This window comes from Somniosus microcephalus, chromosome 19 (genome assembly GCF_052327205.1).
Source record: "Somniosus microcephalus isolate GS21.2 chromosome 19, FLI_Smic_1.0, whole genome shotgun sequence".
Taxonomy (NCBI): Eukaryota; Metazoa; Chordata; class Chondrichthyes; order Squaliformes; family Somniosidae; genus Somniosus; species Somniosus microcephalus.
This window is the reverse complement of record NC_141005.1, coordinates 81640595-81658582: the sequence shown is the minus strand read 5'-3', so window position 1 is coordinate 81658582 and position 17988 is coordinate 81640595. Positions and strand designations below refer to the sequence as shown.

Sequence of the window (17988 nt, the reverse complement as noted above, 5' to 3'; positions counted from 1 at the left end):
TGCCTTTTTCAATTTCCAGTTGGTGGTCGCTTAGTCTGTACCTGGTGAGGGTCTGTCTCTGTTTTGTGTCTCTGATGGTCGTGAGGTAGTCTGCCAGTTTATATTCTCTTTTTAGGGCCCGGTAACATTCTAATCTGCTTTGGCTTTCGGTTATTTTGTTCCAATGTTCCAGGTAGGTTTCTTTGCATTGTTTAATGATTTGGTTCACTCGGATTGGTGTTTGGACGGCTGTGTTGGTCTGGGGCTGGTCAGGGTCCGGCTGAGTACTTAGTTTCAGTAGCAGCTGACTCAGGGGACTCTTTTCTGGGTTTAGCTCTTGGGTCTGAAAGGCTTTGAAATGAAGGGTGTCTGGGGAGCTAGATTTGAGGTGATTTAGGAAGTTTAGTGCTCGTTTTTGGATGTTTATTATCAGTGGGTATCTGCCTAGTTCGGCTCTGCATGCATTTGTTGGCGTTTTTCTTTGGATGCGAAGGATGCTTCGGCAGAATTCTGCATGTAGGGCTTCTATTGTGTGTTTTTCCCATTTAGTGTAGCTTTGGTGATTTAGCGGGCCCCATACTTCACTACCGTACAGTGCAATGGGCAGGATTATGCTGTCAAATATTTTGAGCCAGATTTTGATTGGGATTTGGATGTTGTAGAATTTTCTTTTTATTGCATATAGGGCTCTTCGGGCTTTTTCTTTTAGTGCATTCACTGCTATGCTGAAGCTCCCTGATGCTGTAATAGTTAGACCAAGGTAGGTGTAGCTCATAGTGTGTCCTATAGTGGTATCACTGAGGGTAAACTGGTATTTGTTTTCCCGACATCTGGGCCTTTTTTGAAAAATCATGATGTTGGTTTTCTTTAGATTTACTGTTAGAGCCCAATTTTGGCTCTCTCTCTCCCCCCAGTCTCTCTCTCCCCAGTCTCTCTCTCCCCCTCTCGAGCCGCTTTCCTGCCGTGGTGACAGCCCATTGGCCGCACATGTCCTTTCCTCCATTGCTATTGGCCGAGTCCAATGATCATTCACCCTCATGCGATTGGCGGGTGAACGGCGACGTGGCGCTAGGCCCCGCCCTACAGGCGCTCAGCCCCGCCCCCTCCCGCTGCACTGTCACCGGCTGTGGGCGGGACCGCTGCCGCCTCGCCCCCTAGACCCCGCCGTCTGATAGGTCGCTGTGCCGAACGCTGCTTGGCGATTGGCGGCTGGAGCTGCCAGTCAGGCGGTGGCGGCGCTCGGAGCAGTGGCGGCGTGTCGGGAATCGAGGAGTTGGGGATCGGGCGGCGCGGCGCGGGCATGGCGTACCAGAGCCTGGTGCAGGAGTACCGGCAGATTCCCATCGTGACCCGGGCCTACACCACCGCCTGTGTGCTGACCACGGCGGCCGTGGTAAGGATGGGGTGTCCGGGGTGAGGCCGCGGGTGCCAGGCCCTCGCACCGGGCAGTGTTGTCCGGTCAGTGCCTGGCCGGGCGGCTCTGGGCCCGCCTGATGCCGCTGTGTATGTGGGGTGGGCTCTGATTCTGACCAATCTGAAGCCGTGTGCGTGTCACGTGCCTCAAGCCTGGGCTGTGTTGTGGTTTGTCCTTCCCCAGTGCCAGGGTTCCCAACTCTCCCGGATTGCCCGGGAGCCTCCTTCAATGGGGCATGGTTTCCCCCTGGCAATGCTGCTAGCCGCCCGGGAGATCTTTGTGCCGGCAGCACCCACCCCCCTAGCTGGGTAACGTCACCCTCGGTGCCAAGAGCCACGGCTGGTGATGTGCGAGGACAGGCGGGGCGGGGGCACAGGTGGTCAAGCGTCATGTGCCCAGCTGTCATGTGCCCTTAGAGCGTCACGTGATCAAATCTCCAGATATGCCTCCAAACAGAGTTGGCAAGGCTTGTGGTGCGTAAGTTGCTGCCTACCACTTCATCTCGAAGTAAGCCCAATCCCAAAGCCATCTCTCCATTCCAACTTTTCTTGCTTGGCCATCAGTGAACTATAAGGTATGGGCAGATGTACCCTGTAGTGTGCCACAGTCAGAGGCAGAGGGTTGCGATCTTCCATCTCTGTTGTGTGCCAGTGGTGGAGCAGCTACATTTGGGCTCAGTGTTCCTGGGCTATGGAGAAGGGAATCAGCCAGTGTTCACGCAGCCAGTGCCTCCAGCTGGAAATGTCTGTGTGCGGACAGCGAGTTGGGACAGCATTGGTGTGACACCCTACCTATATGAATAGCCTGCTGACACTCAGTGTTGAGAACAGCGACTTGGGTGCTGGCTTTCATGGAATCTTCTTCTTGGGCAGTCCCTCGGAACCGAGGATGACTTGCTTCCACATTAAAAATGAGCTCGCAGGTGACTGATTAGTCCAATGCAGGACCTACAGTCTCTGTCACAGGTGGGGCAGACGGTGGTTGAAGGGGCGGGTGCATGGGTTGACGTGCGCTCCTTGCGCTGCCTGCGCTTGGCTTCCGCTTGCTCCCGGCGAAGAGACTCGAGGTGTTCGGTGCCTTCCCGGATGCTTCTCCTCCACTTTGTGCGGTCTTGGGCCAGGGATTCCCAGGTGTCGGTGGGGATGTTGCACTTTTTCGAGGAGGCTTTGAGGGTGTCCTTGAAGCGTTTCCTCTGCCCACCTGGGGCTCTCTTGCCATGTCGGAGCTTTGAGTAGAGCGCTTGTTTTGGGAGTCTCGTATTGGGCACGCAGACGATGTGACCCGTCCATCGGAGCTGATTGAGCGTGGTCAGAGCTTCGATGCTGGGGATGTTGGCCTGAGCAAGAACACTGACGTTGGTGCGCCTATCCTGCCAATGGACTTGCAGGATCTTGCGGAGGCAGCGTTGGTGTTACCTCTCCAGTGCTTTGAGGTGCCTGCTGTACATGGTCCATGTCTCTGAGGCATACAGCAGGGCGGGTATCACTGCTGCCCTGTAGACCATGAGCTTAGTGCCGGGTTTGAGGTCCTGGTCTTCAAACACTCTCTTCCTCAGGCGACCGAAGGCTGCCCTGGCACACTGAAGGCGATGTTAGGCTTCGTCGTCGACGTCTCCCCTTGTTGACAGTAGGCTCCCGAGATATGGAAAGTGGTCCACGTTGTCTAAAGCCTTGTCGTGGATTTTGATAATCGGGGGCAGCACTGTGTGGCGGGGGCAGGTAACTGCAGAATAACTGCAATTCATTGACAATCAGGACTAAAAGCGTGGCAGGAAATGGCGCTATCCAATGCAATCACCCAAGGTGACAGGGAGTGCATACTTTCGTTATTTAGCATGCTAAGTGATTAACAGCAAATCATACGTTGTACTGTTCTTGTAAGCCGCACTTCAAGTGCAACTTTAACCAACAAATTCTTGTTGTGGAAAGCTTTGCTCTATGCTGTACTGGGAATATCGGGGGCAGTACGATGTTTGTGTAATATAATGGAGGAAAGTGGGCACGGTAAGGAGATAGTTTTGCCACCTGGATTTTATTCTGTTAAACTTTTCATGTATAAAATATTAACAAGGGTGCCCCCTCACCCCAAAAAATAACTGCCTGTTCGTTGGCCTTGAAGGGAGGGAGAGGAAATGGAGGCCAGGGTTAATGCAGACTGTTTGGCATTGATGTCAGAGGGCTTTTATCATTAAACAGTGTGTTGTCCATTTTTATACTGGGCTCAAGGGGCGTGAACTTCCACCTGATCATTTTCTGGTCCAATCATGACTTCCAGCTGACACTTCAGCAATAGTTTGAACAACAAAGAGTGGAGAGTAACTTATTATGAGCATGTTACTCAGTCAAGGAGCTTGAGTGAAGTCTGGCTGTGGGACTGTGACTTGAATACTATTCAGCATTTACTGCACTCGAGTTTTAGAACTGCCCTGACCTCCCAGAATTGCCTCTAGCTATTTGTTGAGCTCCATCTTCTTTTGCCTAGTTGCCCTGAGGACATTCCGAGTGAACCGCACAGTGTGAGACTGGAGTCACCTGTAGGCCATACTGGGTGGTGGAGGAGGCGGCGCCGGGGGGCTGCAGGTTCCCTCCCCGGCAGTTTTCACAGCAATTTCCTTGGTGACAGCCAGCCCGGAAATGACCGGGTTTATTGAATTCAGTTTCACAGTTTGTCATGGTGACATTTGAACTCCTGACCCCTGGGTTCCTGGTCCAGAACCATGAAGCTATTGCACCCACATTTCATAACAGACGAGTCAATCTCCTGTGGCATTACATACGAGGAGTCAAAACCAAGTGTAACTCAAGCGGGGCTAGAGGGTGCGGGAATAATTGGAGCAGGGCGCACAGATGTCATTCATTCTATACTTCTATTATGATTGACTGTCAGCAGTGGTTCAGTGGGCAGCACTCCTTGCTGCGGTTCAGTGTGTGTGTGTGCTAGGCCGTTGTAGCAGAGCCTGGTCTCCAATCATCTTGGATCCCCTTGCCATTGGACCAAGACCTTGCTCTGTCAAGCCCGTGTAGTAGCTGGTGTGCAACGGCCACCCCACGTTAAAAGAATTCATGCACAGGCATCTTCCACCCTTTAAAATGAAGTTCGGGACCTGGAAAGTCAGGACCCTCATGGACAACCCAACAGCGACAGACCGGAACGCCGTACTGCTCCCAATCACCCCACCCACCCGCCCCTTCAACCACCGTCTGCCCCACCTGTGACGGAGACTGTAGGTCCCGCATTGGACTCATCAGTCACCAGAGAACTCATTTTTAATGTGGAAGCAAGTCATCCTCGGGACTGCCTAAGAAGAGAGGGTAGCACTCTCCCCTCTGAATCAGAAGGTTGTGGGTTCAAGTCCCACTCCAGAGACTCGAGCACAAAATCTAGACTGACACTCCACTCCAGTGCAGTGTTGAGGGAGTGCTGCACCGTCGGAGGTGCCGTCCAGATGAGACGTTAAACCGAGGCCCTGTCTGCTCTCTCTCGGGTGGATGTAAAAGATCCCACGGCACTATTTCAAAGAAGAGCAGGGGAGTTCTCCCCGGTGTCCTGGCCAATGTTTATCCCTCAATCAACATCACTGAAAAAACAGATTACCTGGTCATTATCACAGTGCTGTTTGTGGGAGCTTGCTGTGCAGATTGGCCGCTGCGTTTCCCACATTACAACAGTGACTCCACTTCAGAAAAAGTACTTCATTGTCTGTGAAGTGCTTTGAGACGTCCCGAGGCCGTGAAAGGATCTATATAAACGCAAGACTTTCTTTTTATGACTCCACTGGCGGGAGGGTGTAGTTTCAGCGTGACATGTTTACATAGGCAGTTTGTATTAAATGTGGACATTGGAATTTATAATGGAAAAAGTTGACGGTAAGATTTTAAAAATATGTTCTTGGGATGTGTATGACACTGTTGAGGCAGGATATAGTGCCCAACCCTGGTTGCCCTGAGGGCATTAGGAATCTACTACTAGCGCAGTCACATATAGGCCCGACAGGGTAAGAATGGCAGCTCCCCTTCCCCGAAGGACATTAGTGACCCAGCGGGGTTTTTATGACAATCTGACCGTCATTCTCCAGGTGCCTGCCCAGAACTGTCCAGATTTATTCAATTCAATTTCACAACTTGCAATGGTGGGATTTGAACTGAAACTCTGGGTTAACAGAAGTGGATTTCACTCCTTTAGTAGTTGGTGCGGGGACAGAAGAAAGGATGGACGGACGGGCGGGGACTGATGGGCGGGGTGGGGGCGGGCGGGGACGGACGGGGACTGATGGGCGGGGTGGGGACGGGCGGGGACTGATGGGCGGGGTGGGGACGGACGGACGGACGGGCGGGGACTGATGGGCGGGCGGGGACTGATGGGCGGGGTGGGGACGGACGGACGGGCGGGGACTGATGGGCGGGGTGGGGACGGACGGACGGGCGGGGACTGATGGGCGGGGTGGGGACGGACGGACGGGCGGGGACTGATGGGCGGGGTGGGGACGGACGGACGGGCGGGGACTGATGGGCGGGGTGGGGACGGACGGACGGACAGGCGGGGACTGATGGGCGGGGTGGGGACGGACGGACGGACGGACGGGGACTGATGGGCGGGGTGGGGACGGACGGACGGACGGGGACTGATGGGCGGGGTGGGGACGGACGGGGACTGATGGGCGGGCTGGGGACGGACGGACGGACGGGGACTGATGGGCGGGGTGGGGACGGACGGACGGGCGGGGACTGATGGGCGGGGTGGGGACGGACGGGGACTGATGGGCGGGGTGGGGACGGACGGACGGGCGGGGACTGATGGGCGGGGTGGGGACGGACGGACGGGCGGGGACTGATGGGCGGGGTGGGGACGGACGGACGGGCGGGGACTGATGGGCGGGGTGGGGACGGACGGACGGGCGGGGACTGATGGGCGGGGTGGGGACGGACGGACGGGCGGGGACTGATGGGCGGGGTGGGGACGGACGGGCGGGGACTGATGGGCGGGGTGGGGACGGACGGACGGGCGGGGACTGATGGGCGGGGTGGGGACGGACGGACGGGCGGGGACAGATGGGCGGGGTGGGGACGGACGGACGGACGGGCGGGGACTGATGGGCGGGGTGGGGACGGACGGGGACTGATGGGCGGGGTGGGGACGGACGGACGGGTGGGGCGGGGAAAGACGTACGGTGTGGATATAGATGATTGCCAGTGACGTATGATGCAGCAATGGAATTGGGAGTTCCAGTACGATTCAGTTACTGCATTAAATTTCTGCTGAGAGTTTTGCTTGTTTATTAGTGAGGATGCTGGGCCTTCTCTTTGACCCGCTGCAGTCCATGCGGTAATGGTGCTCCCACAATACCGTGAAGTATTTTTGCAGAAATGTTATTTCACGAGCCGGCTGAGTAAGGGGGGGATGTTTGTGTGCTGTGGTCATTGAAGGGGCAAGTTAAAGATTGGATTTGAGAATGGGATCCCTGTAGCACTTCACGTTTCCTCTGGCAAGTGGGGTGGTGTTCAGATGGATTGACTATTGTTGAGGGGCACAGAGTACAGTTTGACTTGAGCTGAGCTGTGGTGTTCAGACACCATCGCTTCGGAAGCACAACTGCTGTCTGCAGTATGACTTGTCCTTCCATGGTGTGGTACTGGGGCCTCTGCTGACCCCTCTCACTGGATTAGCTCATGTGGATGATAAATGCAGTATTTGGGAGCAATATGGCGCCCCTCATTTCCAGGTATCTCTTTCTCCTCAGTTGCTGCGATTTTCAGTATTTATTTGTGAGCCACAGTGAGTGTTGGCAGGCTCTTTGTTTGTGGGCTAACTGTAACCCTAACCCTGGTGAGTGTTACAATTGAACCTGGTCTGCTCTTGTCTGCCATACTTGTATATTCTTCAACATTTGCTAATTTTTGTCTCTTCCCCTCCCCGCAATCCTACAGCCCAAGGCACTGGCTGAGATGGGTCACCCCATCACAGAGCATAGAGTAAATCTAGGATCTTCTGGTCTGTACTGCACCTTGCTGTGCACTAACCAAAGGAAATGAGAAAATGAATCATCTCTGGCCCCTCTGAAATGGATAAAGATACAAGTTAAGCAAGCACCTGCGTACAAGAGCACGAGCTTCGACTCTCTCCCGTCTCCTTCCCGCCCTATTGCCTGTAGTTTAATGGGATGTCTGTGGATTGGATTGTTATGTGCGGTTTGTTGGGTCTGACCTTTGGTTCATGAAGCTGTGTCCTGTAGCGAGCTGACGCTGCTTGCAGTAAATTCTCACTTGTCTTTTCACAGCAACTGGAGTTCATTACCCCATTCCAGCTTTATTTCAATCCCGACTTGATAGTCAAGAAATATCAGGTGAGTTGAAGAATGCTTTTACCCCACACTTCATGATGTATTGGCCCTAGATTTATTTGACTCATTACCAATACTCTACAGGGAGACCGGCACTACTTGTTTATAATACCCATAATCCATCACCTCAAACCACTTCCACAGTCTCATCATCCTGAAAATATCACCCAACATTTCCACCTCAGTGAATTTGTACTGATCACTGCGATGGGTTCAGAGATTGGGTAAAGTTTATTAAATCTATGTTGTGCGTGTGTGTGTATTTCATTAATTTCTGTGTTGCTCTTGTTTTGCAGGTGTGGAGACTACTAACCAACTTTCTTTTCTTTGGTCCCCTGGGGTTTAGCTTTTTGTTCAATATGATCTTTCTGTATCCTTTATGTGTGGCAGAGTGGGATGGCCGATAGGTTCGGGTTGGGTAAGTTTCACAGACAGGCCCAGCGCTGAGTTCTGACCTGGACCTGATGTAATCAAAGTGGTGGGGCGACAACACTTGCTCCCTAAACCCAAACCTGAACTGACCGTGTTTTAGGGGAAGTCACAAGGCAGTGTTTTGCTGCTCCTGATCTTTTAATGTTTGAAGTTGGATTGAAAAAAAATCTTAGCTTACAGAACTTGAATCCTGGTCCTCTGAGTCTGGGACCTCACTGCATTGCTCGGGCCGGGTAGAGGGTGCTTTATCCTGGATCTTGTGTGTGCCTGATGCTAATTCCCAGTGGAAATTGTTCCAGTCCTCACTCAGCACTGACGACACTGTCGGTGCTGAATGACGACCCCAGAAGTGTCATAGCCCTGTAGGTTACGGCACTTCAAGTGCATATCCAAGTACTTTTTAAATGTGATGAGGGTCTCTGTCTCTACCATCCTTTTAGGCAGTGAGTTCCAGACCCCCACCACCCTCTGGGTGAAAACATTTCTCCTCCTCTCCACTCCCCTCTAAACCTCCAACCAATTACTTTAAATCTGTGCCCCCTGGTTATTGACCCTTTTGCTAAGGGAAATAGGTCCTTCCTATCCACTCTATCGAGGCCCCTCATAACTTTACACACCTCAATTAGGTCCCCCCTCAGCCTCCTCTGTTCCAAAGAAAACAACCCCAGCCTATCCAATCTTTCCTCATAGCTAAAATTCCCCAGCCCAGGCAACATCCTCGTGAATCTCCTCTGCACCCCCTCTAGTGGAAACACATCCTTCCTGTAATGTGGTGACCAGAACTACACGCAGTAGTCTAGCTGCGGCCTAACTAGTGTTTTATACAGTTCAAGCATAACCTCCCTGCTCTTATATTCTATGTCTCATCTAATAAAGGCAAGTATTCCGTATGCCGCCTTAACCACCTTATCTACCTATCCTGCTACCTTCAGGGATCTGTGGACATGCACTCCAAGGTCCCTTTGTTCCTCTACACTACTCAGTGTCCAACCATTTATTGTGTATTCCCTTTCCTTGTTAGCCCTCCCCAAATGCATTACCTCACACTTCTCCGGATTGAATTCTATTTGCCACTGTTCTGCCCACCTGACCAATTTATTGATATCATAGAATCATAGAAAGTTACAGCACGGAAGGAGGCCATTTCGGCCCATCGTGTCCGCGCCGGCCAACAAAGAGCTATCCAACCTAATCCCACTTCCCAGCTCTTGGTCTGTAGCCCTGCAGGTTACAGCATCCCAAGGGCACATCCAAGTACTTTTTAAATGTGGTTAGGGTTCCTGCCTCTACCACCCTTTCAGGCAGTGAGTTCCAGACCCCCACAACCCTCTGGGTGAAGAAATTTCCCCTCAAATCCCCTCGAAACCTTCCACCAATTACTTTAAATCGGTGCCCCCTGGTTTTTGACCCCTCTGCTAAGGGAAATAGGTCCTTTCTATCCACTTTATGCCCCTCATAATTTTATACACCTCAATAAGGTCTCCCCTCAGCCTCCTCTGTTCCAAGGAAAACAGACCCAGCCTATCCAGTCTTTCCTCATAGCTAAGATTCTCTACTCCCAGCAACATCCTTGTAAATCTCCTCTGTACCCTCTCTAGTGCAATCACATCTTTCCTGTAATGTGGTGACCAGAACTGCACGCAGTACTCTAGCTGAGGCCTAACTAGTGTTTTATACAGTTGAAGCATAACCCTCCTGCTCTTGTATTCTATGCCACGGCTAATAAAGGCAAGCATTCCGTATGCCTTCTTAACCACCTTATCTACCTGGCCTGCTACCTTCAGGGCTCTGTGGACATGCACTCCAAGGTCCCTTTGTTCCTCTACACTACTCGGTGTCCTACCATTTAATGTGTATTCCCTTTCCTTGTTAGCCCTCCCCAAATGCATTATCTCACACTTCTCCGGATTGAATTCCATTTGCCACTGTTCTGCCCACCTGACCAATTTATTGATATCTTCCTGCAGTCTACAGCTTCCTTCTTCAGTATCAACCACACAGCCGATTTTAGTATCATCTGCAAACTTCTTAATCATACCCCCAATATTCAAGTCTAGATCATTGATGTATACCACAAAAAGCAAGGGACCTAGTACTGAGCCCTGCGGAACCCCACTGGAAACAGCCTTCCAGTCACAAAAACACCCATCAACCATTACCCTCTGCTTCCTGTCTCCGAGCCAATTTTGGATCCAACTTGACACTTTGCACTGGATCCCATGGGCTTTTACTTTTGTGACCAGTCTGTCATGCTGTACCTTATCAAAAGCCTTACTAAAATCCACATAGATTACATCAAACGCACTACCCTCATCGACCCTCCTTGTTACCTCCTCAAAAAATTCAATCAAGTTAGTCAGACACGACCTTCCCTTAACAAATCCATGCTGACTGTCCTTGATTAATCAGTGTCTTTCTAAATGAAGATTTATCCTGTCCCTCAGAATTTTTTCCAATAATGTTCCCACCACCGAGGTTAGGCTGACTGGCCTGTAATTACTTGGTCTATCCTTTTCTCCCTTTTTAAACAAGGGTTCCACATTAGCAGTCCTCCAGTCCTCTGGCACCACACCTGAAGCCAGAGAGGATTGGAAAATGATGGTCAGAGCCTCTACTATTTCCTCTTACTTCTCTTAACAGTCTGGGATACATTTCATCCGGGCTTGGGGATTTATCTACTTTCAAAGATGCTAAACCCCTTAATACTTCCTCTTGGTTCTACGGACCAAGTGCTGGAAAGTGGGATTAGGATGGAGAGCTCTTTGTTGGCCTGCATGGACAAGATGGGCTGAATGGCCTCCTTCTGTGCTGTAAAATTCTATGACCCTCACCTGATGGAGAGTGTTTGCTGCGATACGATTCCCCAGTTAACGGAGTGTCCAATGCTTGTATTAAACAAATAAGTTTGAATTTTCAAGTTGATCCCTTGGGTGTAATCTGAATAAAGTTATTACAGAAAGCATTCTCCCTACCCCCCCCCAACACCCCGCCCCCGCACCCCCCCCCACCCCCCCCCCCGCACCCCCCCCCACCCCCCCCCCCCTCACACACCCACCCCCCCCACACCCCCCCCCCACACCACCCCCCCACACCCCACGGCCCCCCCCCCCCCACACACCCCCCCCCCCCCACACACACCCCTCACCCCCCCCCACACACACCCCTCACCCCCCCCCCACAAACACACACACACACACCCCACACACACACCCCTCACACACCCACACCCCTCACACACAATTCACAATTCAAATCGCTTTATTGGCATGATAAGTTACATCTTATGTTGCCAAAGCATCAAAATACATTTATGGTTGAGCACATAAACGCAGTTCTATTCATACAGTGTATAAACAGGTATATCCCTGAGTGTATAAATATACATTCGCATTGTTTATATATATTCATTTCTTAGTTTACTGGTTGTCCCTCTGTTCATGGCAAGCTGTAACATAGTGCGCCGCCAGTGTTACACAGCTTCTCTCCTCCCCCAGTAGGAATCGGAGTTTTTGGTTGTCATTCAGATTTCTGAATTCAGGGCATATTTGTGAGAATTTTTGGTAGAAATTCTCCCTGATGTCCTGATATTTTCCACAGGCTGTGAGGAAGTGCATCTCTGTCTCCACTACTCCCTGATTGCAGTGAGAGCATATCCTGTCTTCTCTTGGCAGCCTGGTCTGCCTGTGTCTGCCTTTTTCGATCGCTAGGCTATGTTCGCTAAGTCTGTACCTTGTCAAGGTTCTTCTCAGTTTGTTATCCTTTACCATGGTCAGGTAATCAGCTATGTTGTATTGTCTGTTTAGGGCCAAGTAGCAATTGAGTTTGCTTTGGGTTTTTGTTGTTTCTGCCCAATATGTCAGATATTTTTCCTTTTGTTTAGCGACGATTGTGTTGGGTCGAATTCTTTGTGTTACCCTGTCACTGTCCTGGGGCTGGGTATTGTTAGTAGTTACTTCACTGAGTCCCAGGACTAGTTGACTGAGGGTATTCTTCTTTATGGTCAGCTCTTGGCATTTCAGGGCGTCGTAGTGATAGCATTGGGGGTTGCTCATTTGTAGGTGGTTCCAAAATTTGGTGGCTCTTTTTTGGATAGTGATTAGTAATGGATATTGGCCTAGTTCCGCCCTGCATGCATTGTTTACTGTTTTCCTTTGAGTCCGGAGGATACTTTTACAGAATTCTGCATGTAGGATCTCAATTGGGTGTTTGTCCCATTTTGCAAATTCTTGTTGAGTTAGCGGTCCCCATACTTCACTGCCATAGAGTGCAATTGGTTCAATTACTGATTTGAAAATTTGAGCCAAATGCTAATTGGGATTTCTATTTGGATTGATTTTTTGATGGCATAGAAAGCCCTTCTTGCTTTCTCTTTCAGTTCATTCACAGCCAGTTTGAAGTTTCCCGTAGAACTGATTTTTAAGCCCAAGTATGTGTAGTTAGTGGTTTGTTCAATTTTGGTTGTTCCTACTGTGAAATTTATTTTGGGTCCCTGATGTTTGGATCTTTGCTGGAACACAAGGACTTTGGTTTTTTGGGGATTTATTGTCAGGGCCCAAGTCTGGCAGTACGACTCCAGCAGGTCCAGGTTCTGCTGTAGACCCTCTTTAGTTGGTGACAGCAGAACCAGGTCGTCTGCATAGAGGAGGAATTTAACCTTGGATTCATATAGGGTGAGGCCGGGTGCTGTAGATTGTTCAAGTAGTTTTGCCAATCCATTTATGTAAATATTAAAGAGTGTCGGTGAGATTGGCGAGCCCTGCGTCACCCCCCCGCCCCTGTGGGAAGTATTTTGTTTGTTTGTCTCCAATTTTAACTGCACATTTGTTGTTTGTATACATTGATTTAATTACATCATATGTTTTCCCTCCTACCCCGCTTTCGATAAGTTTCAGGAATAAACCGTCATGCCAGATGGTGTCAAAAGCTTTCTGGAAATCTACAAAGCATGCGTAGATTTTGCTTTTGTTATGGTGAACGTGTTTGTCAATTAGGGTCTGTAGGGTGAAGATATGATCGGATGTTCTATAGTTTGGCAGGAATCCAATTTGGCTTTTACTCAAGACATTGTGCTCCTCAAGGAAGTTTATAAGTCTTTTGTTTATGATGCTACAGAATACCTTCCCCAGGTTACTGTTTACGCAGATGCCTCGATAGTTGTTTGGGTCGATTTTGTCCCCACTTTTGTATATGGGCGTTATGAGTCCTTTGTTCCAGATATCGGGGAAATAACCGACACTCAGAACCAAGTTGAAGAGTTTTAGGATAGCCAGTTTCATTTTGTTGTCTGTGTGTTTAATCATCTCGTTTAGTATGCCGTCTGTCCCGCAGGCTTTTCCTGGTCGCAGGTCCTTGAGTTTTTCAAGAAGTTCTTTTTCTGTTATTATGGCGTCCAGCGGGTTTTGGTTATCTTTTATGGCCATTTCTAGCTTTTCCAGTTTTTTGCATATTTGGTGTTGCTCTGGTCTTAGTGTGTTTTTCTGGTATAATTTTTCAAAGTGGTTTACCCCATGTGTCCCCATTTTGAATGGCCAAATCGTCGTGTTGTTTTTTGTGTAGTGTTTTCAAGTTTTCCCAGAAACAATTGGAATCAATGGATTCCTCCATGGAGCTGAGTGTATTCTTAATATATTGCTCTTTTTTGGTTCTGAGTGTGTTTCTGTATTGTGTTAGTGTCTGACAATAAGTAAGGCGTAGTTCCTCGTTTTCTGGATGTCTGTGTTTTTGGTTTGATATTTTTCTAAGTTTTTTCCTCATGTTATGGCAATCTCGGTCAAACCATTTTTCATAGTTTTTTGTTTTGGGTTTGTTCTTGTGAGCTTTCAAGTTTGCATTTGTTGCCAAATTATCAAAAATATTGTTTAGTTTACTAACTGCCCGGTTTACGCCTTCTTTATTGTGAGTGTATATGTTATCCAGAAAGGTGTCTAAGAGAGCTTGAGTTGATGCATTGCTAATTGTTTTCTGGTATTTTTCCGTGTCGTTTTTGGCCCATCTGTACGATTTTTTGGTGTTGTACAGTTTACTGGGTTGTGTTTCTATGTTGTTTGTTTCTGTCTTTTTGAGGAACATAGTAATTTGATTGTGATCTGACAGTGTTGTTTGTGGTTTGACTGTGAATGCTCTGAAAGAGGATGGGTCTAAGTCTGTAATCATATAGTCTACTGTGCTGCAGCCAAGAGGTGAGCAATAGGTCGATCTTCCTAGGAGGTCTCCGATGAACCTACCATTGACAATGTACAGACCCAGGTTTCGACAGAGCTGTAGTAGCTGTTTTCCGTTGGTATTTGACTGCTTGTCGCAGTTATGCCTGTATGGAAGGGAAGGGATGTCAAAGTGGTTATTCCCGAAAACGTAATTGTTTCCCTGATTATTGGTGAAGTCTGGTTCTTCGCCCTCACACACACACACACTCCTCACACACACACACACCTCACACACACACACCCCTCACACACACACCACACTCCTCACACACACACACACCCCTCACACACACACACTCCTCACACACCACACACTCCTCACACCACACACACACCTCACACACACACACCCCCTCACACACACACACTCCTCACACACACACACTCCTCACACACACACACACCTCACACACACACACCCCTCACACACACACACTCCTCACACACACACACTCCTCCCACACACACACACACCCCTCACACACACACCCCCACACCACACACACCCTCACACACCACACCCCTCCACACACACACACACACCCCCCACACACACACACCCCCCACACACACACCCCTCACACACACACACACCCCTCACACACACACACCCCCACACACACACACCCCCACACCCCCTCACACACACACCCTCACACACACACACACCCCCACACACACACCCCTCACACACACACCCCTCACACACACACCCCCTCACACACACACACCCCCACACACACACACCCCCTCACACACACACACCCCACACACACACCCCACACACCACACACCCCCACCACACACACACCCCTCACACACACACACCCTCACACACACACACCCCTCACACACACACACACCCCTCACACACACCACACCCCTCACACACACACACCCCTCACACACACACACTCCTCACACACACACACACACTCCTCACACACACACACACTCCTCACACACACACACTCCCTCACACACACACACACCCTCACACACACACACCCCACACACACACACACCCCTCACACACACACCCCTCACACACACCACACCCCTCACACACACACACTCCTCTCACACCACACACACTCCTCACACACACACACACTCCTCACACACACACACACTCCTCACACACACACACACTCCTCACACACACACACACCCTCACACACACACACACCCCTCACACACACACACACACCCTCACACACACACACCCCACACACACACACCCCCACACACACACACCCTCACACACACACACTCCTCACACACACACACTCCTCACACACACACACACTCCTCACACACACACACACCCCTCACACACACACACACCCCTCACACACACACACCCCCACACACACACCCCACACACACACACCCCTCACACACACACACCCCTCACACACACACACACCCTCACACACACACACACCCCCTCACACACACACACACCCTCACACACACACACTCCTCACACACACACACTCCTCACACACACACACCTCCTCACACACACACACACCCCTCACACACACACACACCCCACACACACCACACCCCCTCACACACACACCCCTCACACACACACACACCCCACACACACACACCCCACACACACACACCCTCACACACACACACACCCCACACACACACACCCCCTCACACACACACACACCCCTCACACACACACACACCCCTCACACACACACACTCCTCACACACACACACCACCCCTCACACACACACCCCCTCACACACACACACCCCTCACACACACACACACCCCTCACACACACACACTCCTCACACACACACACCCCTCACACACACACACACCCCTCACACACACACACACCCCTCACACACACACACACCCCTCACACACACACACCCCCACACACACACACACACCCCTCACACACACACACCCCTCACACACACACACACCCCCACACACACACACCCCCACACACACACCCCACACACCCACACACCCCCACACACACACCCCTCACACACACACACACCCCTCACACACACACACACCCCTCACACACCCACCCTCACACACACACACCCCTCACACACACACACCCCACACACACACACCCCCACACACACCCACACACACACACCCCCCTCACACACACACACACCCCTCACACACACACACACCCCTCACACACACACCCCACACCACACACCACACACCCCCACACACACACACACCCCTCACACACACCACACCCCTCACACACACACACCCCCACCACACACACACCCCTCACACCCACACACCCCCCACACACACACCCCCACACACACACCCCTCACACACACACACACCCCCACACACACACACACCCCTCACACACACACACCCCTCACACACACACCCCTCACACACACACACCCCCCACACACACACACCCCACCACACCCCCCCTCACACACACACACACCCCACCACACACACCCCACACACACACCCCTCACACACACACACCCCTCACACACACACACCCCTCACACACACCCACACCCCCACACCACCACCCCCACCCACACACACCCCACACACACCCCCTCACACACACCACACCCCTCACACACACACACCCCACCCCCACCCCACACACACACACACCCCTCACCACACACACACACCCCTCACACACACACACCCCTCACACACACACACACACCCCCACACACACACACCCCTCCACACCACACCCCACACACACACACACACCCCTCACACACACACACCCCCTCACACACACACACACCCCACACCCACACACCCCTCACACACCACACCCCCCACACACACACACCCCCCACACCACCCCCACACACACACACCCACACCCCACACACACACACCCCTCACACACACACACACCCCTCACACACACACACCCCCACACACACCACACACACACACCCCTCACCACACACACACCCCTCACACACACACACCCCACACCCCTCACCACACACACCCCTCACACACACACACCCCTCACACACACACCCCCACACACACCCACACCACACACACACACCCACACACCCCACACACACACACCCCTCACACACACACACCCCCTCACACACACACACACCCCTCACACACACACACCCCTCACACACACACACACACCCCTCACACACCACACCCCTCACACACACACCCCCTCACACACACACACCCCTCACACACACACACACCCCTCACACACACACACACCCCTCACACACACACACCCTCCACACACACACACACCCCTCACACACACACCACACCCCTCACACACACACACCCCTCACACACACACACCCCTCACACACACACCCCTCACACACACACACACCCTCACACACACACACCCCACACACACACCCCTCACACACCACACACACCCCTCACACACACACACCCTCACACACACACCCCTCACACACACACACACCCCTCACACACACACACCCCCTCACACACACACACCCCTCACACACACACACCACCCCTCACACACACACACCCCACACACACACACACCCTCACACACACACACCCCACACACACACACCCCCCACAC

At 51.6% G+C, this 17988-nt stretch overlaps 1 protein-coding gene across 1 annotated transcript in view; it reads left to right on the top strand.

Annotated features, from left to right (window-relative positions):
* The first annotated feature begins 1184 nt into the window (after nt 1-1184).
* Nucleotides 1185-17988, top strand: part of derl3 (derlin 3) — a 43346-nt gene continuing 26542 nt past the window's right edge. Inside the window, exons 1-3 of the mRNA XM_085962110.1 lie at nt 1185-1372; nt 7668-7733; nt 8027-8100. Of these exons, the coding sequence (XP_085818236.1) occupies nt 1280-1372; nt 7668-7733; nt 8027-8100 (233 nt within the window). The 5' untranslated portion in view covers nt 1185-1279. The remainder of the gene's footprint in view (nt 1373-7667; nt 7734-8026; nt 8101-17988) is intronic.